The following is a 25,148-nucleotide window of genomic DNA, read 5'->3' on the forward strand; positions in this document are numbered from 1 at the left end:
GGCGGGAGAGGGCTTTAGATACAAAGGGGGTAGAAAGAAGACATCCTTGAGAAGAACGCAAGAGTCTGGATGGTGCATAACGAGAAATTAGGGCTGAGATGTAAGGAGGGGCAGAAGAGTGTAAAGCTTTTAAAAGTGAGGACACACTCAAAAGTGAAAACACTCAATTTTCAAAGGTTCATTTTTATTTAATTTATTTTCTCAGAATATTTTATATTATGCAGATCTACTTATTGATCTTTTAGCAAATGTACACCGTGAAAAAGTCGTTTCAGAAATGTAACCTTTCTGTTGCCTTTAAAAAAAACAAAAAAAAAAAAACCCCTCAAATCATTCTCGGCAGATGACACGGTGGCCTATATATATGTAAGCATTGTTTCACCCCCAGAATTGCTTAGCACATTTTGGACAAGTTTGGTCTTGTTGAAGCTATAATTATACTGAGAGCTAGAGGGCGCACTAGCTACACCGTTCCTAGGAGAAGGACAATCCTGCGGAAACTGAGCCTGCACCATCTGTTACAGGGGTCATTATTAAATGTGTGCCAAGTCCTATAATCAGTGGTCCCCGAGTGTGTAGATATGCATGTCTGCCTGATAGTCAGTAAAGCATCGGACGTACAGAATGGTTTGACAGCATTGTCAAATTGTGTGAAATGCTTGATGTAATATTATCATTTGTAAAGCGCCAACATATTCCGCAGCCGGGTACAGAGTGTATAAATCACGTAAGCACAATGACATGAACCAAGTAAGGACAAACCAGTGCAAACCGATACAAGGAGGCAGTGAGGGCCCTGCCCGGGAGAGCTTGCAGTACAGAGGGAGTAAGGGGCAAGGCTGGAACAAAAGTGGCTGCTCATTGTGGGACGGAGGGTGCCTCAGGGTGGGGTATGGTGCAGCCGCACAGCTGGTCGCTTTAGGATTAGGGGTGGGGGTGTTAGGGGATATGAGATAGCGTGGAGTTTGGAGGATGTATTGTCTAGTACTAATGTTAATTATTGAACGCGTGCTATTCAAAAATAAACACAATAACATGCAAATGGCAGAACACCTAATGGATAATAGACATTAGATAGAAATATATTGTATATGCGGGATATCGTATAGAGGTACTGCAGGTCTATCGGAAACTAGTCTTTAAATCGGAATTTAATATATGAAATATACAATATAATAGCTTGGTGTGTGGCTCCTCATATTCTGAGGAGGTAATATAAACTCACTGAAAAGTGCAGGCGTTAATATCCTGCTCTGGCAGACAGATTAACCAGTTGCAAGCCTCCTCAGAAGTTACTGTCAGCAATCCATTGCTCTTCAATACCACGCAGGCTCCTCTGGCATAAAAAGGGTTAAAGCAGACCACACATTTTAATTGTAACCTTAAAGGAGCAATCCAAGCCTGCAATTAATTTTGTACTAAAAAATAAATAAAATATATATATATATATATATATATATATATATTTTTTTTTATATATATATATATATATATATATATATATATATGCAAATATAACTGTATGCTCATCTGCATGTCTTAGGCAGGTCTGCAACCCCGCCTTTCCCCATTATCACCCAGCATACAGCACTTCTACTGCAGCAAGGGATTCTGGGAAATGACATGCAAATGAGCACACAGTGTCACTTTTTGCCTCAATAACCATTTTTAACATGGTTCCCTATAGGCTTAAGCTTGCAGCTGTCTGTGGGTGGTTTTCTGGGTATGCACCTTAACCCTGGCTGTGCTCAAAGCTGTGACCATGCAGCAAGCTTAAGCCTATAGGGAACCATGTTAAAAATGGTTATTGAGGCAAAAAGTGACACTGTGCTCATTTGCATGTCATTTCCCAGAATCCCTTGCTGCAGTGGAAGTGCTGTATGCTGGGTGATAATGGGGAAAGGCGGGGTTGCAGACCTGCCTAAGACATGCAGATGAGCATACAGTTATATTTGCATATTTGCTTTCCTGTGGAGGGTTTTTGTCACTTTTTTTACTCACCATAACTTAACTCAGTATTATGTTTTTTCATACATACATACATACATACATACATACATACATACATACATACATACATACATACATACATACATACATACATACACACACACACACACACACACACACACACACACACACATATATATATATGAGTTAAGTTATGGTGAGTAAAAAAAAGTGACAAAACCCCTGCAAAGCAAATATGCAAATGTAAATACAACTGTATGCTCATCTGCATGTCTTTGACAGGTCTGCAACCCCGCCTTTCACCATTATCACACAGCACTTCCATTGCAGCAAGGGATTCTGGGGAATGATATGCAAATGAGCACACAGTGCCACATTTTGCTTCAAAAACCATTTTTAACATGGTTCCCTATAGGCTTAAGCTTGCTGCATGGTCACAGCTTTGAGCACAGCCAGGGTTAAGGTGCATACCCAGAAAACCCACCCACAGACAGCTGTTTTGACCTTTATGGGTCTCAAGCAAAAAGTGGCACTGTGTGCTCATTTGTATGTCATTCCCCAGAATCCCTTGCTGCAGTGGAAGTGCTGTGTGCTGGGCGATAATGGTGAAAGGCGGGGTTGCAGACATGCCTAAGACATGCAGATGAGCATACAGTTATATGAAAATACAACTGTTGTATTTGCATATTTGCTTTCCTGTGGAGGGTTTTTGTCACTTTTTTTACTCACCATAACTTAACTCAGTATTATGATATATATACACACACACACACACACACACACACACACACACACACACACACACACACACACACACACACACACACACACACACACACACACACACACACACACACCCACACCCACACCCACACCCACAAATCACCCACAAATCACCCACAAATCTACTCGCCGAACAAAAAAATCTGCTCGCCACCTAGTACCGCACGTGTGCTGCTTGGGCCAATAAGAGCTCGCCACGATGTTAAATCCACTCGCCAGGGGTGTGCAAATGTATAGGTTTGTCGAACACTGTATATATATATATATATATATTTTGAAGCAGAGGGGCACTGGAGGTGATCCCCCATTAAGTTCAGCTCCGTGACCCCCCTGGTTCCTGAGATACTAATCTCTGAAGTACAGTAGGTGCAGCATCCTCTCTGGCTCAGCAAGAAGGGCTTTAAAGTGGCAAGCTCCTGCGTAATTTTTGGCCTATATAAAGTAGGTGTTGGATAGTCTAAGGGCCGTTCTATACAGCGTGTGTGTGTGTGTGTGTGTTGTATAGAAATCCTGACTGACGTCAGCCAACTAAAAATCCGCACCCGCCCGGCACTATAGAACGTGCCTAAGGCTGCGTCCATAGTGCGAGCGACGGCGCACGGCACGTACAAAATGCAGCAGCTCTATAGGGCCAGCCATAGTGCGTGCGAGCAAGAGCAACCGATGAAGAGCGACCACGCGGCAGAATTTTGAGCCAAAAAATATAAATTGATTTTTGTTTTTCCCGGCGGCCACCTCACGAGTGGTGTAGCCAATGAGCGCGAACCAGCCTTCTGATGTCATAGCCACGCCTCCCCAGCGCGAGCGACCGGAGTCCACAGATCGCTCAGACGACAGGTGAGCGCGACGCCACACGTTCCGTCGCGTGCACATATATATTTCCGAGGCCTAATATAGTAGTAAAAAGGACACAAGTGCTCCCCTCAAACATACCAAGGATGATAACATCTCTGTTGTCATTGTCTGAAAAAGACTGCATAAGAATGGTGCTCATGGGAGGATACCCAGGAGGAAATCATTGCTCTGTGAAAAAAACATTGCTGGCCATCTGAAGCTCGCCGAAGAGCACATAAATGATTCACAAGACTTCTGGAACAATGTTCTCTGGACAGACAAGTCAAATAACTTTTTGTTCTCAATGAGAAATGTTATGTTTGGAGAAAAACAAACACTGCGTTCGAACAGAAGAAACTCATTCCCACTGTCCAGCATGGTGGTGGGCGTGTGCTGGTTTGGAGCGGCTTTGCTGCCGACGGACCAGGACAAAGTCCGTTCCTAAACCCAGTCAATGTTGTGGCAGGACCTGAAGCGAGCTGTCCATGCAAGGAGGAATGGGCCAAAATTCTACAAAACCGATGTGTGAGACTGACCAGCAGTTACAGGAAACGCTTAGTTGAAGTCATTGCTGCTCAAGAGGGCGCCTCATTTCTAATAGGATCACAGTCCTAAAATGATCACACAAAATTATATACAAAGTGTAGAAGGAAGTGACATTACAAAAATATACAATAATATCAACAATTCTAGTTGTATACACATCAGGTTGACACAAATTTGCGCTTTATCAAGACTTATCAGATGCAATATACCTTTTTAAACATCCTTTGTGGTATTTCTTTTTTACTTTATATTGTTAATTTTCTTATATTTGAATATATATATATACGATAGTCGAGCGTAGCTGTAGCCCTGGGGCCCACGCTCCTTGGGGGGGGGGAGGGCCCGTTCTCTAGCGTGAACAATGCATATTTTTGCTGCTGCGCATGCGCGTCCGGCACTTGGTGGTTGCCGGCCGCTCTTGCGATCGGTGGTTGCTGGCCGTGCGAGCCGCAGTTGCCGGTCGTTCATGAGCGGCCGGCAAGTGGGGGGTTGGGGGGTTGCGGCGCATACAGAGGCCCCGCACTCTTCCCCTCTTAGCATCAGTATTCTCCCATACTACTGTATTCTTTCATCTCTTCGTGGGTTTCCAATGCAATACAGGCATTTATTTGTTTGTTTATCTTGGTTCATCAGGATGTTTCGCCAAGGAATGCATGACCTGAAAGTGTGGCCAAATATTGAAGCCGATGGATCAGAACCAACCAAAACTCCTGGCAGGACAAGCAGCTCTTTCTCCGAAGATCAAATGAGCAGACTGGCAAAGGTAAAAATGAAGCCTCATTGCTACAGTATGTGATTCAATATGTATTCGGGCAATAAGTGGGTTTATTTAGTAGTAAAATCATGTCACATGGAATTGAGAGATGTTAGAATAGTAAACCACCCCTAGTCTTTAGTTTAAAGTCCCCATGCATTATGAATATTTTTCGTATGTTTCCATACGTCCAGTTTTGAAATTCAGTTCAATGTACCAGCCCTTCAGGCCACTTTAGCATCCATTAATCTTAGCCCATGATGTCCGCCTTCCTTTTTGGTAATAGTGTAGAACAGGAGTTTACTGAGGCACCGATTGTCACTTGTGCTGAAGCAGGGATATCCTTAAAACCTGGCCTGGTGGTAACTCTTGAAGACTGGAGTTGGCCGCCCCTGGTGCAGAACGTGGGCAGCAGCCACGAATGTCTGAGTGCTTCAGTATTGTTTATCAAGGCTTCATGCTGCTTTTTATTTCAAGGTTACTGGCAGTTGTATAACACTATTCATCACCTTTGCACATTCATCTTCTGTTTGGGTTTGTACTTAAATTGCTGCTTTTATTAAAGAACTGAAAGAACAAACAATTCCGTACTGTAAATGCTAATGGATGCCTCCGCACAAGAAAGAAAGAATAGATTTAATTAATGCAAAATAATCTGACACTACACAGAATCACAGCTGGGCTAACCAGGGGCATTCTTTAGTAAGGGGAGTTCAGGGTACAAATCTGTCTGTCTATTCTCTGAAATAAAAAGATCACTTGTGAGCACATGTCTTACACAGGTCTGCAACCCTGCCTTTCACCATTATCACCTAGCATACAGTGCCTCCACATCTCCCATAATCTCTTCTTTAATGGCAGCACTGTATGCTGGGTGATAATGGTGAAAGGCAGGGTTGCAGACCTGTCTAAGACATGCAAGTGTGCTCACAAGTGATATTTGTATTTGCTATTTATTATATGCTATTACGGTGATGTTTTTTTGTCGCATTTTTCACCCGCCATAACTTATATATATTTCTTTATTATATTTGCGATATTTTGCTCTGAATCCGCAGCTGACATGTTATTTTGGTAATATGCCTAATAGTTTTTCCCTCCCCTGTTTGTTTGACATACAATATTGGTAATAGCCGGGAGATTGGCATTATGACTAAGTAACGGCATTACGCATGAAGTTTTGCAATCTGTGCAGAACTAGGCAGGGAGATAAGAAACCGTGCAGAACTGAGGAGAGATGGGCATAGGGTAGTACTGATTAGAGGTCTGGGTTACATAGGGGATGTTTGTACTGTGGGTACTAAAGTACAGGCATTGCGAAGGTGTAGTGGAGTAGTACTAGTACTGTAGGAGATTGTGCTAAGGGGTCATAAGGAGCTCTCAGAAGAGATTACATTGGAAGGAAAGAGGGGATAATGTTGCTCGTGAAATATTGGTGGGGAGAGATGAGGAAAGAATGATGGCCGTTGTGTAGAGATTGTAGAGGCGTCGAGGGAATACAAGGAAATGTTGGATAAATGAGAAGAGATTTGGGGGAAGGTGATAGGAGAGGTATGTAGGCATCAAGGGGCAAGACTAGCTTAAGACAGAAAGTGGGAAGACTGGAGAATTAGGAGAACGTGATGGGAATATCTACGGATAATAGGACAATGGGGGACTCAGAATGAGATACAGAAAAGAGATGATGCTACAGATGTAGCAAGACCTGCTCTTTTCAGAACCGGGGCTAGCTGAGGTCATAAACCGATCCGGGAGCATGGACCCCCACGCAGTGCAACCTGCAGACACGGTCTTTAGTGACGCCGACTTTCACTCTTTCGACTGCGGCTCCGGAGACAGTCATGCTACATCTGTGCAGTACATCCATGCATACGTACTTTTATATACCTGTCCAAAGTAAACAGGAAGAATAATGTAAGATCGTGTTCAAGTGTGTGCAGGTCTAATTTTGTTCATGTAAAATATTACTTTTATGTGGGTGAAATAACTTTTCCTGCCCAACACATATTTTGATGGATTTGTGAAGCGCTGGAGCAATTTCCACCGCTATAAATATAAATTAGCATAAAATAGACGTATTGGGTGAGCTACATACTTAAAAAAAAAAAAAAAAAGCAGAACAAGCTTGTCTGCATATATGTGCAGCCAAGTTAATATATTGTAGACTACAGAAAGGGTTAACACTTCCTTATCCTGGTTCAATGTGACAGAAGGCCCTTGGGCTATTCTCTGACTATCACAAGGAACTAATAAGAATTGTAATGAATGTTTTTAGACTTGTACTGCGTGCAAATTCAGTAACTCCAGGTCTACAACCACGGTGGTCTTGATTTTTATATTTTTTAAGTGTGGTGGATTTTTTTCCGTGGCAGGTCCTTTTCCCACAAAGTCACTTTATTATTTCCCATACAAGATTTTTGTGTTTGCAAGTTTCATTTACTTTTTTTGTGTTTTTTCTTGGAAACCTCTGTGTTTTGGAAGAGCAAAGGGACAGATGGTAACTGCTTGATGCTATAAATGTGTCCAACATCTCTGCCACTGATTTATTAGATCCATAAATAAAGCCTTTGTTTTCATGCAATAGCTGCCTTTTTATAGGGCCAGTTCACCTTCACATTAAAGAAAAACCTAATTAAAGACTCCTCTTTATGGCCTCAAGTTCTCAGTAGAAAGATTTAATTGTATTGAAGGTAGGCGATTGTGAGTGGAATAAAACTAATGACTAATTGTTCTGATTCCGTACCGAAAGTGTGCTGCTTCTGACATTTTGTTTTGTTCTTTATAATCTTTCAATTATCGAAGGTCAAGTAACCTTCTAACGCAAATGGGCCTGCAGCATGTTCCACTCCAAAGAGGTTAACGTGAAATGAAAAGCTCACCGATTTTTATACGCACTTTTACTTATGCTAAAGTAACACTGTAAATGTGTGACATCACAAACTATTTTGGGGAGACTGACCACCTCTGCAGGGCTGAGTCCTGATAAAGATACATGTCCGGGTCACAAACCAAGGCCGGGGGAAAGGTGAGGTTGGGGTTACAGTTCTAAGATCAGGGCAGGAGAAAGGCCAGCAGATTCCAAGCCAAGGCAAAGGTTCAGGACCGGAAAGTACAGAGCAGGAAATCAGCCGGGGTCCAGGAGCACAAGGGATCAGACACTGTGCTCGGGCACTGGCTGGGAGTAAATGGCTGCTACTTGAAGCTCTGGGACAGTTGCAGCCAATTACATCCTCCATCTTGGGTTAGGGCGAAGCGAAGCCACTTCTGATTTCGGAGAGGCTATGTGTGCACGGATCACGGCCATCTTGGTTGAGGCAAATTAGTACATCAGGGATGTGCTCGTGCCAAAGGGGGACGGCAGCGACGGCGGACCCAAATACGATTTAACATTGTCCCCTTTTTATTAGCTGAGTTTAATCAGAAAACATAAAAATGAAAATTAAACATGTTTTCTAATCTGCATATTCTGCAAATATTACAAGAGCCTTCATTATTTTAGCTGTGTCCATTGCACCTCCATCAAATAGCCAATAGGAGACACTACCAGCTACCTGGACTTATGCCTCTTTCGTTAGATTGTGTGTGGTTAGAAAGTAGAATATAGACAGGCTCCCTCTGGGCATGATCTGCTTGTTTCAACTAATAGTTACACAGTGCAGTACTGTATAAGGCTGTTCTACTGTCATTGGTTGCATGATGCTGTGGTCAAAATCCAGAATTGTACTTAAAGGAAATCAAAGGTGTCATTAGATTTACCACGTGCAACTTACAGAACAAAACCCCTACATCCTTAGCAATGTTGGAGTTCAGAGATTACATTTTAATGAATGAAAAGCTGTAGATCTTGTCAGACTCGGCAGCCCAGTTTGTATAGTTCAGGTTATGCCACATCAAACTATAATAGCTTTGCGCATATCCAAAAATCGACGAGCTATCAAAGACATTAGAAATATGACACAAGTTCAGAATGGCTTGGGAAATGAATAGTACTGAGGGTAGGAGATTGTGAGTGGAATAAAACGAGTGACTAATTGTTCTGATTCTGTACTGAAAGTGTGCTTCTGTCATATAATTGTTACTTTGTTCTTTATAACCTTTCACTTATCAAAGGTCAAGTAACCTTCCAGTGCAAATGAGCCCGTAGCATGTTCACAGGGCAGGGAAGCGGTTACAAGCACAATGCTCTATTTCTATCATGTTTGCCCATTGGTTAATCAGCTCTCTTTAATGCAGGGGCCAGACACGGAACGAATGGCGGAAGTAAGTACTAAGACTCGAGACGTGCTAGCCACTGATGTTACCTGCATGTTCCTGGCACGGTCTATCACAGGGGGATGTGAGGGGCTGCCTGCCTAAAATTTGCAGTTACAATGCTTACATTACCGAGTGCTGTGATTTTGCTGCTTATTTTAGGTATGTTTGTGTAAATGTTTTATTATCTGGTTCGCACAGTACAATGCATCACAGTGTGTTACACTGTTTATTGTTGTGTCTTATGTTGGCTTTACATAGGCATTTAATTAAAGCTACAGTACCTAAAAAAAAAAAGTCTGTATGAGGAGTTGGGATAAATTAAAAGCAAAAACCCCTCTCCATCTCATATTTATTTTTTACATGGTGAACACTGGGGCATCTCCCCAGGGATACCCTTAAATCAGTTCTGGGATCCCTCCCCCGTCCCAAAATAATTACTGCTGACATTACCGTGTTTAAAGATCCCTGCCCACGAAACAGAATGACTGCTAAATCTCAGGCCAATACCAGTCCGCGATATTAACGATTGCGGATTCCTATTGGACGCCACATGACTCCCTTTTAAAAATCAAGAAGTGAAAGCGGTGTTTTGGGTTCCCATCCCGCTGGGGCAGGGGTGGGCAACTCCATTCCTTAAGGGCCACCATCAGGTTTTTAGGATATCCTTGCTTCAGCACAGGTGACTAAATCAGTGGCTCAGTCTTCAGCTGCACCACCTGTGCTGAAGGAGGGATATCCTTAACCTGACCTGTTGGTGGCCCCTGAGGACTGGTATTGTCCACCCCCTGTGCTATGGAAATAGCTGTGTTTTGGTTCTCCCAGGGGTAGTATAGTCTACACCAGGGGTGAGCAAACTTTTTATGCCAAGCCCCCCTTTTCATCCATGAAATTTCTCGGGCCCCCCCTGCCTGATGTAATCAAAATCACATGACGCCAGCGCACGTGAGCTGGTTCAGCCAATAAGGGCGAACCAGCTTTGTGACGCGTCCGCCACGCGTCTACAATCTCCTGCAGCCAAGTTCACAAATCGCTTGGGCTGCAGGCGTGCGCGCAGGCAGTATACTGGTATTGGATCACTGTTTATTTTATTGTTTGCTGGCATCTGGTAATCTGTTTTTTTCTGGTGCACAAAGGCAATACATTTGAGGGGGCATTCATCCACCTCTTTGCTACGTCCCTTCCCTCTCCCGCACCCCTTTTTTTCCTTCTCCCATTTGCTTTCCCAAGTGTCATCCACTCCTATCTACCAGTTTTATGTATTATGTATTTATTCCCGTTTTAAATGTTGCCCAGGGATCAGGGACCCCCATAACCAAACTCAAGGGGGGTACTGATGAATCTCCCCTGCTGATCAATACTCCGAAGTGACCTCCCTGACCCAAAGAAGAACCCTCAGCCCCCCAAAACTCATCCTCCCAAGCCAATCAATTCTGCCATCTCTGCCTGACCTTCATCCCTCTGTTTAGCCATTGTCTCTCCTTCCCCCCAGTGTCTCTCTCAGCTTCCCCCAGTGTCTCCCCCCCTCCCCCAATATGTCTCCCACCTCTGTCTCTCCCTCCCCTCAATGTCTCCCACCTCTCCATGTTTCTCTCCCCCTCCCCCCAATATGTCTCCCACCTCTCCATGTCTCTCTCCCCCTCCCCCCAATATGTCTCCCACCTCTCCATGTCTATCTCCCCCTCCCCCCAATATGTCTCCCACCTCTCCATGTCTCTCTCTCCCCCTCCCCCCAATATGTCTCCCACCTCTCCATGTCTCTCTCTCCCCCTCCCCCCAATAGGTCTCCCACCTCTCCATGTCTCTCTCTCCCCCTACCCCCAATATGTCTCCCACCTCTCCATGTCTCTCTCTCCCCCTCCCCCCAATATGTCTCCCACCTCTCCATGTCTCTCTCTCCCCCTCCCCCCAATATGTCTCCCACCTCTCCATGTCTCTCTCCCCCTCCCCCCAATATGTCTCCCACCTCTCCATGTCTCTCTCTCCCCCTCCCCCCAATATGTCTCCCACCTCTCCATGTCTCTCTCCCCCTCCCCGCAATATGTCTCCCACCTCTCCATGGCTCTCTTTCTCTCCCCCTCCCCTCAATATGTCTCCCACCTCTCCATGTCTCTCTCCCCCTCCCCCCAATATGTCTCCCACCTCTCCGTGTCTCTCTCTACCCCTCCCCCCAATATGTCTCCCACCTCTCCGTGTCTCTCTCTCCCCCTCCCCCCAATATGTCTCCCACCTCTACACACACAACACACAAATACTTACTTTCACTTTTAAGCCTGCTTCAGTCACCCATGTACGCTGAAAACTGGGACAGGAGGAGGAGGGGCTGTCTGTGTGCAGAGAGAAGCCCTGCCCCCGCAGCAAGGCAGACATCACACAGAAGCAGCCTCTCCACGGAGCAACTGGCTGCCCGTGCACAGCTCTGCCCGCCCCCAGGCTTCCCCGCACGCAGCCCGCGCCCCCCCTACATAATTGTGCGCCCCCCCAGTTTGCGCACCACTGGTCTACACAAAACATAAGACCCCAGTGTAACATGTAACATATGTAATACATAAGTAATAATAAGGGTTTCTGTACATCAGTGCAAAACTTGTTATTTGCTTTAATTCCCAAGTGACTGTGGAAACCATGTACAGTACAGTAGTTTTTTTTTCCTCTTTCCAAGTTGTAATTTGTACATTTAGAAATGTCTTCAGTGCAAACGGTTTTTATTAAGTGTGTGTGTATATATATTAATAACTGTACAGTATAGTGAAACTATTAGTAGTTTTATCAGCGCTAACTAATTACGTAAAAAAAATAATAAGGGCAATATAAAATATGTCAAACAATCTAATGTTTCTGAATTTCAAGATACATACAAAACAGTACACAAAACATGTGAATCCAAGTGTAAAAAGGATACTGTATATGTGAGTAGAAATAGAATCAGTCTTCTCAGGTTGATGCATCAAGTAGGGAACAATTTCAGAAACTTGGGCAGCTTCTTCAAAGAAATACAACTTCCAAAGGAGAGGAATCTACAACAGAAAGACACGCTCCATAGTGTAAAATGTAACAAACATTTAATGGGAGCACAGGAATATATATCCAGTCACAATGGTGGTAACAAAATGCAGCATTAAGGGACTATTCTCAGGGGACTAGCAGTCGGTATGCGGATAGAAGAGCATATACCCAGAGATGGAGACAGGGATACAGCATTCAGTTGGTAAATTGCTAAAGTCTCCGCCAGCACTGATTTAGTGTTTTGTCTTGCAGTGCACCCATTGTCTTCCTGCACTATTCTCCGAAACCAATGACGTCACACATGGGCAAATGTAACCACATTTCCCCTGGCTTAATGAGCTGTCCTCCCAGCCAGAAGTCCACATCACGACATGCTCCTCACCATAATGGACCAATACGTTACCACCTCCCGACGTGACGCGATGACGTCAGACGTCCAAGGGAGAGGAGGGGCGGCCCAGGCAGCAGACCTGCCTAAGAGTGTAAAAAAGGCAGCCTGATGCCTAGGGGGACCTACATAATAATGTAGGGGTGAGAGCCCTTAGCTATAGCTGCTAGCATAGATACAGTTCAATACCTCTTTTAAACACTTTATTATTTGACATTATGTTTTATTGGTTATAATGTACACTTTTGGCCTTATTCACTTTAATGTACTAAGGTCTCACTGCACTTGTCTATGTAAGGGTTCTCACCCCTACATGATTATGCAGGTCCCCATAGGCATCAGGCTGCCTTTTTTACACTCTTAGGCAGGTCTGCTGCCTGGGGCCTGCCCCCCTCCCCCCTGGACATCTGACGTCACGTCGTGAGGGCACGCTGACGTCACCAGGGGAGCCTCGGCTGCCAGTAGAAGGGCTGCTCTCTGTATGTCCCACATGTTGCAGGATCGCCATCTTTGCCTGTTACAGGCATCATGGAGTCTCTTCACAGGCACCCGTGCCCCTCCCCCCCCGGTGGCGCATGACGTCATCACGCCACGTCGCGCCAGCGTCCTGACGTCACGATGTGGGCGTCGACATCCAGGAGCATGGCAGCATTAAACGTGGAGGGGCAAGTACCGATCAGTGTATTTATAGTGGTGATTTATGTGTATCCTGTAGACCTCTCCTTGATAAAGGCAATTTTTGCCGAAACGTTGGACCCTTTGGTGGCACATTAAATTGCATCTTCAGAAGACCTTGTGCCTGCTTCCATTTTCTTTGTTGTGAGAAATATGAGCATTTCCGTGTTATTTGGTATAACACGCTGAATACTACTTTTGATACCCAAATGCATTGTTTGTATGCTCAAAACTTTGCACCCGTGACCAGGACAGGCCAACCTTTTTGTGGGTGGATCTTATCTCCTACTCAAATTTTCACATTTAAGGCTGGGAGAGAGTATCATTTTACACTCAAATGAATCTGAGATATAAAATCCCCTCTAACTTTCCATATAGCCCTAGAGTAATGCTACCCTAATCCTGGCACTCGTATGATTTTACTGAAGGCATAGAAATCATTTTTGCCAACATAATTTTGTCTTGATGGAGGGAACAAATCGTGATAATAAATATTTGTATCAAAAGTAAAAAGGAAGAAAAATGTCACTATAAAGGTAAATGCAAACAGAATCAATCACTCTAATAAAACTTTTGGTAAAATCTATAAATCTTTCTAACTTTTCCTAAGTCTCCCGGGTCAGTTCAGTTCACCTGAAAAATAGATGTCTTCAAAGAACGTTCCAACACTCCAGGGCCGAACAAAGGAAAAGGGAATAGTGTGGAATGTTTATAATGTAAATCAGATAAAAAGGGTCCTGTATGTATTACACTCACAAGGTTAGTTCATGGTACTAGTATTCAGAGAGGGGGCGGGGGGCGGGGGGGGGGGTCTTCGTATGCTTGTATGAATATACACACTGGAATATAAATGTTCAATACAGAACCAAGAGATCATTAAAAAAATGGTTTTGTAAGGTTAGTATAACATTTGAACTTAACTAGAGGCAAAACTGGACTAGAAAAGAAAGGAAGTAATATTTCTGACATACATCTTCAAAGAAAAGTCCCCAGACCTACAGTATCTCCATATTTACGCCGTTGGGTGTGCATGATTTAAGCATAAATCCAATAAGTTTCTCTTTTAGAAATGAATTGAGTAGAAATAGCCATGTTAGTTCAGTTGCGATAGTGCAGAGTAAATGAATACTTCAGTATTAGGTGATACCTTTTTTTATTTGGACTAACAACTGATATTATAAGACAAGCTTTTGAGCATTCTCTCTCCCTCAGGCCGGGCAATACTGATTTACACAGGTTCCATGAGTTTAATACAGATGTAAAAAAAGAAAGGTTAGCCATCTAAGACAAGATGATGCAGAGAAGGAATAAACAGACAGAGCAATAAATGGATAAAAGGGACCTTGAGACACAGAACTATACATCCATCAGCAGTGTGCAGGGGGGTAGGGATGCAGAGGGGAGAGAGGGGATTAATTGTAAGATTAACAGAGACGCAGGGAGAAATATTACAAACAAATATGGTAGTCGGTTAAAAACCCTATATTAGCATTTAGTCCTCTTGTTTTAGTGTATTATCATTGTGAGTTTGAATATTTTCCGTTCTTGGTTGCATTTAAACATTTCATTGAGGATTTAGATTTTTCAGTCACTTATGGAATAATCTGGCTGTGTGAAGTAGTGTCCCACTGCAGTGCAATGTCTTCCTTCTTCATGGTGTGTTATTGTCAGTGTTCGACAAATCACCCAAAAATCTAGTCGCCGAACAAAAAAAATCTACTTGTCACCTAGTCCCGCCCCCAGCCCTGCCACTAGTCCCGCCCCCAGGCACGCTTAATTTTTTTGAATAAATTCCTAGTAAGAACAACATTCGTTTTTGACATAAGTTTATTTATTGTATTACATTATACTACAATTAGTCCTTGTTAAGTGTTGTGTGTGTGTAAATGTCGGATTTAGAAAAAAAGCCAGATGTGAACGACTAGTTTCCTGCACCCTTTAACCAGTGTCTGGATGCCCCCGCATCACAATATCTAAAGCAGCAATCTCACCTGGGATCTTACCTGATCCGCAGTCGCTCAATGTCCAGGTACCCGCATTCCCGCAATGTTATATGTTGGAAGGGAGGTGTTCCCTACCTGTCTTCTGGGTTAGGGGGGATTCCGATGTCTCCCGTGTGAAGTTCAAGAGTTAGATCTGGAAGAAAGCAGTATAGGTTATTTCGGTGTAGGTATAGGTCAGTTAATATATATACGGTAAATGAGAGAGAGAGAGAGACACACACAGAGAGAGAGAGAGACACACACACACACAGAGAGAGAGAGACAGACAGAGAGAGAGAGAGACACACACACACACACACAGAGAGAGAGAGAGACAGAGAGTGTGTGTGTGAGACACAGAGTGTGTGTGTGTGTGTGTGTGAGTGAGACACAGAGAGTGGGAGACAGGGTGAGTGACACTCTCACTTACACACACACACTCTCCCACTTATATACACACACACGTACACACACACACACACACACACACACACACACACACAGAGACACCCCCTCCCCTTCCCTCTGCGAGAGCGAGTGTCCGCCCTCACAAATTCCTCTCTCTCCCTCTTATCAGCGGTGCCGACAGGAGATGAAATACAGCAGTGACCGCACGGTTGCTCTTAAGGCTGAAGCCGGCTCACTGGAGTGGTATGCTGCATCTCCCTCTCTCCCCCCTCCTCTCTTACCTGCCATGAGAGTGAGGGAATCCAGCCTGGGGGGGCTCCCTCTGTCCGCCACGCCCACAATACACACGGATGCAGCAGCAGCAACTTCCTCCAGCCACACAGCGCCGCTCCGCAGACACATCCTGCCACAATCTCCAGGCCTCTCCCCGGTCCCGGCAGTTGTTGGGAGATCCTTAAAGTGCGGGAGAGAGTGCCTGTATGTGGGTGCGTGGCGTAGCATCACTGCAGTGCCTCCAAGGGATGTCTGCGGCTGGGCTATTCTTCCGGCGTCCCGCGTTGCTAGGTGACCCGCTTGATCGCGTCCCGGCATCCTGAAATGAGCTGCAGTACCGCAGCGGCACTAGACAGGGGGTTAAATGCACTCGCTAGGGGGTTAAATGCACTCGCCCCAGGCGTTCAGGGAGGTGCATTTGTCGAACACTGGTTATTGTGTCTGTGTAGGTTCCTTCTCGCTGCAAGTTTTTGGCTGGTTTCACCAATGTAGCATCGTAGGTCACATTTGCTGCATTTAATCATATACAGTATACCATATTCCTGGTTGTGAAGCAGAACGTTCTTTAACATTGAATGTTCTATGTTTGTGACTGGTTGTGGGATCTTGGCATATATGTTTGCAAAGTTTGCAGCGTGTGATGTTGCATGGTCTTGTGCCAATAACCCCGTCCTTCAGTTCGTTTTGAAGTTTTGTATTGACTAACTTCTGTCTGAGGTTTGGCGGTTGCCGGAATGCAAGGAATGGGAGGTTTGGGGAAGATGTCTTTTAATCCACTGTCAGCATGGGTTATTTGCATTTCCTGTGGGGCCGGGTTGTATGTGGCCACTAGTGATATGCATGTGGTTGGTTTCCTCCACCCCCCCTATCATGTATTGGAGCAGGTGTTCCTATGGGGCTTTAAATGCAGTTGTGATTTGTGTTGCAATAGTGTTTTGCTTGTATTTCTTCTGTCTGAATGATTCAATCAGGGTTGTGAGATGTCTGTTTCTATCTTTAGTGTCAGAGCATACAGTATGCAGTGATATCTTATAGCCTGGCTGTGTGTGATGGCTCGTTTTATATGAGTTGGGTGGAAGCTGGAGTTATGAAGGTAACTACATCTGTCTGTGGTTTCTTGTATACAGATGTGTGTAGATGCCATTTGTAATAGGGGAGTAATCCCTGTTCAAGTAATGTGCCTTTAATCTAGCAGTGTGGTGGTTAACTGCTGGTAGTCAATTAATAAACACCACTTGCCTGATTGCTTACAAAAGCCTGTCTGTTGAGACAGGAAGGGACTCCTTAGCTCTTAATGAGAGCTGACCTTTGGAGACAGAGCAGAGGTTCTTGAGTCTCCCAGGAGAGACTGACCAAGAGAACACACATCTCTGGAGCTGACCGGTCTTGAGCTCTGCCCAGCATAGCTGATTGCAAGACACCAAATAAAACTTCTAAACCTGGATGCTGATATTTTCTGTGCACGCACGGGTGCGGTTCCAGGAGAGCAGAGAAGCTGACTCTACAGCAAGAAACAGATAAGACTTTCATTATTAAGAGACTGCTTATATCTGTTTATTTCATGCTATATGTTTTGGGGCTGCGAGACATGCTTTACTAAGGGAGATGTGAATTAATTGCATAGGATTTCACTAGAACTACTCCCAAGTGAATAGAAGCTTTGTTCCCCCCCCCCCCCCCCCTGTGTTTGGATGGTTTCCTGATGAAAAGGAAAAGGCACAATAAAGCCTATTATAATTTCACCTTATAAAGTCTCCAATTGTGTACCTCTGTGAACATCCGTCTACACCATTCTTCAGTGTTACTGCGCTATCTAGAAAGTTCACTGTCACGATGGAGACCGACTTTATCAACAAATTTATATTTCTGGGTACATGATTGAACAGAACAAGTTGCTAAATAAATTGTGATTTATTTCCTTAATAGACAAACACACGACATCTGCAGAATACACTTAAAACAACACTTGCTGGGATAAGGGAACAAAATTAATTGTCCTTGGAACGAAAGAAATTGTCCTTGGAACTAAATAAATTGTCCTTTGTTTGCAAGCGCCAGAAATGCAACCTTTGTTTAAAAGTCCTGTGGTTACATTGTTATTAACCCCTTCACTCCTGGACCGGTTGCCGCTGTGCTGGAACAAAGTTTTGTATCTTTATATCATGGATCAAAATTCAGGAATCACACAGGGGATACCTGGGGAGCCACAGTTATAGACTGCCCAAAGCTATCTTTAACATGTGGATCCAATCCCCCTCGTGGGAACCATTAACCCACCAATAGCCAGTTTACCCACAGTTCATAAGACCGGTCAAAAGGGCTGTACGGTGGGCAGGGCGCATGGGTCAGGTTGACGCCCATGCCACATAGCATACCTGGGCTATACCCATAACTTGGTGCCACTGAGTCTGATTTCTGATCCAGAGGTGTCACTAGCCTGACATCTATTGTGCATCAGTATGCCAGTTTTGTATACATAATGGGTCTTCTGAGTCTTTTCATAACTGACACTCTTTTAGACAGGGAGATGCTAATCAGCTATATCCCTTTGAGGCTCCGTCATAAAAATACCGCAGCTCATTCACCCATCTCACAGCTGTATGTCCACGGAATTCCTGCTTGGACTTACAAAAAATACCTCCTGCCTTACATTTAAGATTTGCAGTTTTTACACACTTTATTAAAACAACATGTTACGTTTGTGTTATAACGGTAAAAATGATATTTATGTGCATGTAGTGGTTCACTGTATGTACACCTCAAAAATCAGGTTTCTGGGTGCTTTCGTTCTGGAATTAGTATTTCTCATTGAAATGCCGGCTTCTATACCGCCATCATGTGTCGGTTAGAGGGTATGGCAAGCAATGCATCTTGTTTTTTAACCTCGCAGGCAGGGAGTGGCCTGCATATGGGGGATAACAATGGCTGGGACAGGGCAAACACAGTAATGCATAGCAAATAAGTTTAACCCCTTCCTTCCCCGTCACATTCACTAGGTTTGCCGAATAATCTATTTTGAGCTTAATTGATGGGTGAAATGAATTCAAGGACTCGGTGAATAAAATCGTTTTAAGATTTTCTGTGTCCATATTTATAAACTGATCATCAATGTATCTAATATTTGTAAGGTTTGTGGAGGCATGTGGTTAGGAATCTCTGTTCAGATTGGCAATAAAAAGATTGACCTTGTTGTGCCATCCTGGTGCCCATTGCAGTGCCCATTAGTTGTAGGCAGGGTTGCCAGCACTCCTGGTTTGACCAGTAGACTACGGGTTTTGGCCACGTATCTCCGGGCTATGGGTTTACCTTGTAAACCTCTGAGTGGCGGCGTGCGGTGTCTCCTGGCATCCTTGGCGTTCTCCCGTCATCTGCCCCTGCAACTTCTGGCAATATGACTACGCGACGTCAAATGGCACCGCGTTACCATGACAATCGGACACTGATGTCATGCAGCACCGCGTTGGCATGACAATGTGACGCCTCTGTGCCATAAGCCGTTGCATTGTCATGGCAACGTGGCACCATTTGCGCTGTGTAGCGATATTGACAAGAGTTGCAGGGGGAGATAATAGGGGGAGATAGTATGTCGGAAGGATGACAGAGAATGCCGGGAGACACTGCCCCCGAAGGTAAGCGCTAAATGTAAATGTTAATCTCCGCATTAGCCTAAAGTAGAAGGTGGCAACCCTGGTTGTAGGTATGTATGTATGTATGTATGTCTTTATTTGTATAGCGCCATAAAATGTACATAGCGCTTCACAGTAGTAATACATGTCATATAAATAGCAAATATAAATAACACATCATGGGAATAAGTGCTTCAGACATACTGTAAAAGTAACATTAAGGAAGGAGTCCCTGCTCCGAGGAGCTTACAATCTAATTGGTAGGTAGGGAGAACGTACAGAGACAGTAGGAGGGAATACTAGTAAGTGCGTCTGCAGGAGGCCAAGCTTTGTGTCATGTGTCCATGATTATCCAGTGCTACTCATATGCTTCTTTAAGCAGATGTGTCTTAAGGTGGGTCTTAAAGGTGGATAGCGAGGGGGCTAGTCGGGTATTGAGGGGAAGAGCATTCCAGAGGTGTGGGGCAGAAAGTGAGAAAGGTTTAAGGTGGGAGAGAGCTTTAGATACAAAGGGGGTAGAAAGAAGACATCCTTGAGAAGAACGCATGAGTCGTGATGGTGCATAGCGAGAAATTAGGGCTGAGATGTAATGAGGGGCAGAAGAATGTAAAGCTTTAAAAGTGAGCAGTAGAATTGAGTGTGAGATACGCGATTTAATCGGAAGCCAGGAGAGTGATTTCAGCAGGGGAGACGCTGAGACAGATTTAGGAAAGAGTAGAGTGATTCTGGCAGCAGTGTTTAGGATAGATTGTAGGGGAGACAGGTGAGAGGTAGGAAGGCCGGACAGCAGGAGGTTGCAGTAATCGAGACGTGAGAGAATGAGGGCCTGAGTCAGAGTTTTAGCAGTTGAGTAACAGAGGAAAGGGCGTATCTTTGTGATATTGCGGAGGAAAAAGCGACAAGTTTTAGAAACGTTTTGAATATGAGAGGAGAATGAGAGAGAGGAATCAAGTGTGACCCCTAGGCAGCGTGCTTGGGCTACTGGGTGAATGATCGTATTTCCAATAGCAATGTGGAAGGATGTAGTAGGGCCAGGTTTGGGAGGTAGTATAAGGAGCTCTGTTTTTGCCATGTTAAGTTTCAGTCGGCGGATGGCCATCCAGGATGATATTCCAGAGAGGCATTCAGAAACTTTGGTCTGTATAGCAGGTGTAAGGTCAGGGGTTGAAAGGTAAATTTGTGTGTCGTCAGCATAGAGGTGATATTTAAACCCAAAAGATGTGATTAGGTCACCTAGAGAGAGTGTGTAGAGAGAAAAGAGAAGGGGTCCCAGGACAGAGCCCTGGGGTACCCCCACAGAGAGATCAATAGAGGAGGAGGTGTTAGCAAAAGAGACACTGAAGGTACGATGGGAGAGGTAAGAGGAGATCCAGGATAAAGCTTTGTTCCGAATACCAAGAGTATGGAGAATGTGAAGGAGAAGAGGGTGGTCCACGGTGTCGAATGCTGCAGAGAGGTCGAGTAATATGAGCAGAGTGTAATGACCTCTGTCTTTGGCAGCGTGGAGGTCGTCAGTTATTTTAGTGAGGGCTGTTTCAGTAGAGTGAGCAGTGCGGAAGCCAGATTGTAGAGGGTCTAGTACAGAATAGGTGTTGAGAAAGTGTAGCAATCGAGAGAATACAAGACGTTCAAGGAGTTTGGAGGCAAAAGGCAGGAGGGAGACAGGTCGATAGTTAGAAGGACAGGTAGGGTCAAGCTTGCTGTTTTTGAGTAATGGTATAACGGTTGCATGCTTGAAGGATGAAGGAAAGGTACCAGAGTAGAGGGAAGAGTTAAAGATCTGTGTGAGCATAGGGATTATAGAAGGAGCAAGAGGTTTTAGGAGATGGGAGGGAATGGGGTCAAGTGGGCAAGTGGTAGAGGGCGAAGAGGAGATCAGCAGTGATACATCCTCCTCCGAGATAGCAGAAAAAGAGTCAAGAAAGACAGGAGGAGAGTTGGGAAGCATTGTGGGATGGGAGGAGGCAACAGATGGGATGTTCTGCCGTATGGACTCCACCTTTTTCTTAAAAAAGTCAGCAAAGTCCTGAGGTGAGATGGATGAAGAAGAGGAGGCAGCTGAGGGTGGTCTGAGTAGAGAGTCAAAGACAGAAAAGAGACGGCGTGGGTTAGACTTGTGTGTGTTGATTAGTGATGAAAAGTAGGTTTGTTTAGCCTGAAAGAGGGCAGAGTTGAAACAGGATAGCATAAATTTGTAGTGAATGAAGTCTGCGAGCGTATGAGATTTCCTCCAGAGGCGTTCAGAGGAACGAGTGGAGGAACGCAGCATGCGTGTGTGGGAGTTTAGCCAGGGTCTGGGGTTAGAAGGGCGAGGACGGCAGAGAGAAAGTGGGGCATGAAGATCAAGAGAGGAAGATAAGGCAGAGTTGTAGTTCCTGACCAGGTTGTCAGGGTCTGAAGTGGAACTGAGAGAGGAGAGGGAGGAGCGTAAAGTGGAATCAAGAGCTGGTAGGTTAATAGAGTGCAGGTTTCTGCAAAAACGAGGGCGAGATGGAGATGGAGATGGAGAGAAGCGAGAGAGAGAAAATGAGATGAGGTGATGGTCAGAGAGAGGAAAAGGGGAAATGGAGAAGTCGGAGAGAGAGAAGTTTTTAGTGAAAACCAGGTCTAAGTAGTGGCCATCCTTGTGGGTGCTGGCTGCAGTCCACTGTTGAAGGCCAAAAGAAGAGGTTAGAGAAAGAAAGCGGGAAGCCCAAGGGAGAGAGGGGTCATCAATGTGGCAGTTGAAGTCCCCAAGGAGAAGAACAGGGGAGTCTGAGGAGAGAAAGAAAGAGAGCCAGGATTCAAAGTGAGAGAGAAAGGCAGAAGGGGGATGAGTAGAGGAAGGTGGGCGATAGATGACCGCCACATGGACCGGGAGAGGAGAGAAGATCTGGACTGTGTGAGCCTCGAAGGAGGGAAAAGCAAGAGAGGGGGGAATAGAAACTGTTCTGTAACGGCAGAGAGAGGAGAGCAGGAGCCCCACGCCTCCACCCCTGCCATCAGGGCGTGGAGTGTGGGAGAAGGAAAGGCCACCTTAGGAGAGGGCAGCTTCCAGAGCAGAGTCAGACTGAGTGAGCCAGGTCTCAGTTATAGCAAAGAGAAGCAGGGAGTGAGAGAGAAAGAAGTCATGCACAGAGAGGAACTTGTTAGAGAGGGAGCGAGCATTCCAAAGTGCACAGGAGAAAGGGAGAGAGGAGGGAGGGTGGCAGGGGATGGGTATGAGGTTAGAGGGGTTGACACCAGAAGGAGTAGAAGTTGCATGTGGAAGGCGAGGACGAGAGCAAGTAGAAATAAGGCAGGGACCAGGATTGGGAGAGATATCCCCAGAAGCAAGGAGGAGAAGCATGGACAGAAAGAGAATGTGTGAGGATGATTTGTAGGGGTGTGTTTTAGTGCAGGCGGCATAACTGTGTGGTGACAGAGGGCGCAGGTAAGAGAGGAGTTCATGTAAACTGAGAAGTGGTGAAGTAAGGAGAGATGGCGAAATATGAATAGAGTTAGAGACATGAGGCTGGTGGAAGGAAGTGCATAATTTGAAAATAAGTGAGGTTACAGTAAATATAAAAAGTAAAGGTGGCATCACAGCAATAGTAATGTGTTGAGATGTGCAGAGTGGGATGATAACCTCCTTTCCAGCGTAGTTCAAATGCAGGAATCAGAAGCAGTAGATTGTGTCCACTTTTTCCACTCTATTTTGAACTTCCTTTTTTAAACATCCATACTACTTTAAAGATTTCTACTTAAAAGCATTTCTGCTTAAGAGCAAAGGCTGCTAGCAGCAATGGCTGTTGTAAGTTTACTTATATACATGTAGAAAGTCACCTGGTTGGTACAACAAACTTAATTAGCACATGTGAGCGTAGTTAAACCAAATTGTTTTTCAAAGGTGGGTGTTGTCTTGCACAAGTGTGAAAGATGAATTACATTAAGGCAATAGGGGGATGATTTCTACACAGACAATTTGAGATGTTTTACCTAAATTGAAGTAAAATTAGCTAAATAGACAGCAGGGTATGAGGATTGCTGGTATATGAGGTATATGAGGTATATTTCCTTGTTGAGAAAACAGACTTATCAATGGTGGCGCTCTAAAATTGTGAAAAATCATTCGTGTAAAATTAAACAGTGATACTTATACAAACACATGTGATGAATGCTGCTGTAACCCAGTATGGGATTGCTCTCTCAATCCTCGTGGCAAGTGGAAAGATGGAGATCATCGGGAAGCGCAAACATGTGAAAACAGAAAGATATTCTGATGGTGCAATATTGTTAAAACAAAAAATGTGAAAGTAGTGGTATCAAGTCGATATGTAGAATACTCACAAACGTGAGATGGGTAGTATACACGTAATGGTATCTTTAGAGGATGATCCGCCAGTACTGTGGTGAATTACAAATAATCCCAATGGAAATGTACACTCCAAGGAAAACCGATGCAAACCGCACGGGGAAAAAAACCCCAATACATATAAAAAAAACTCCAATACATATAACCCCCCCCCCCAATACATAAATATATCTTTTTAAATACATATTAAAAAAACAATCCCCAATACATATTTTAAAAAACCCCACCATATGCATAGAAAAGTCCGCTAAATGCATATAAAACACACCCAATTGTATATAAAACACACCCAAATACATATAAAAGCCCCAAAACATATAAAAAAACGAAATACATATAAAAAGCCAGAAATACTGTACAAATAGAAAACCCCAAACACATATAGGAAGACCAAAACACGTATAGAAAGCCTAAAATACATATAGAAACCCCCAAATAAATATATATAAAAAAAAATACATATTTTTAAAAAACCAGATACATATATAATGCCGCGGACCCCGGCTCTCCCCAGCTGCAGGCTTCTTCCTCAGTGACTGTCCCACGCTGGGCCTCTCTGACGTCAGCACACTGAGCTTCTGGCGTGCGCCGGGGCCTCTTTGACATCAGCACGCTGAGCTTCTGGCGTGCGCCGGGGCCTCTTTGACATCAGCACGCTGAGCTTCTGGCGTGCGCCGGGGCCTCTTTGACATCAGCACGCTGAGCTTCTGGCACGCATCGGCATGGAGACCCGGTGACGTGCTGATGTCAGAAGCGTGGGACCGTCGGTGTGAAGGGAGGCCCAAAGCTGAGGAGAGCCGGGAGTAATGAATATTACTCCCCAAAGTCGTCAGTGAGTCCGGGCGGGCCGCATGTGGCCGTAAGATGTGTAGGCCTTATGTAGAACATAACTACTCTTGGGTTGTTAGGTACGAGGAGCTCCAATTCTGGGTACAGGTGATTTTGGGAATGATTTGATGAGATTCTTGAGTTGTTTTGTATATTCCTGGGTTGGATCATGGGTGAGTTTTTGGTAGCGGATGTCTGCAATCAATGAACTGCGAACTAACCACAACATCACCATCAAACCAGCAGATAAAGGAGGTGCAGTGGTGGTTATGGATACAGATAGATACATAGAAGAAGGCAAGAGACTGTTTGCAATTGTCTGTTGCCTTCTATATTTATTTGTTTTTATAAGCACAACTGCACCTGATAGGTTGTACAGGCAATCCTCGTTTTACAACGCTTCGCTTTACAACGAATGGCTTATCCAACGCTATGCAATGCATACCTATATTCATTTTTACAACGCCAAAATGGCTTATCCAACGCTCTT

The 25,148-nt window shown here is 44.5% G+C and overlaps 1 protein-coding gene across 2 annotated transcripts in view; it reads left to right on the forward strand.

Moving 5' to 3' along the window:
* The window catches only part of PIK3C3 (phosphatidylinositol 3-kinase catalytic subunit type 3), a 248,129-nt gene that overhangs the window by 15,610 nt on the left and 207,371 nt on the right, over window positions 1–25,148 (forward strand). Inside the window, exons 4-5 of one of the 2 annotated variants that reach the window (XM_075585255.1) lie at window positions 4,768–4,897; window positions 9,122–9,148. In XM_075585255.1, coding sequence (XP_075441370.1) covers window positions 4,768–4,897; window positions 9,122–9,148 — 157 coding nt within the window. The remainder of the gene's footprint in view (window positions 1–4,767; window positions 4,898–9,121; window positions 9,149–25,148) is intronic. The other variant, XM_075585264.1, reaches the window with a different exon arrangement.

The sequence above is a fragment of the Ascaphus truei genome, chromosome 1 (genome assembly GCF_040206685.1).
Source record: "Ascaphus truei isolate aAscTru1 chromosome 1, aAscTru1.hap1, whole genome shotgun sequence".
Lineage (NCBI taxonomy): Eukaryota > Metazoa > Chordata > Amphibia > Anura > Ascaphidae > Ascaphus > Ascaphus truei.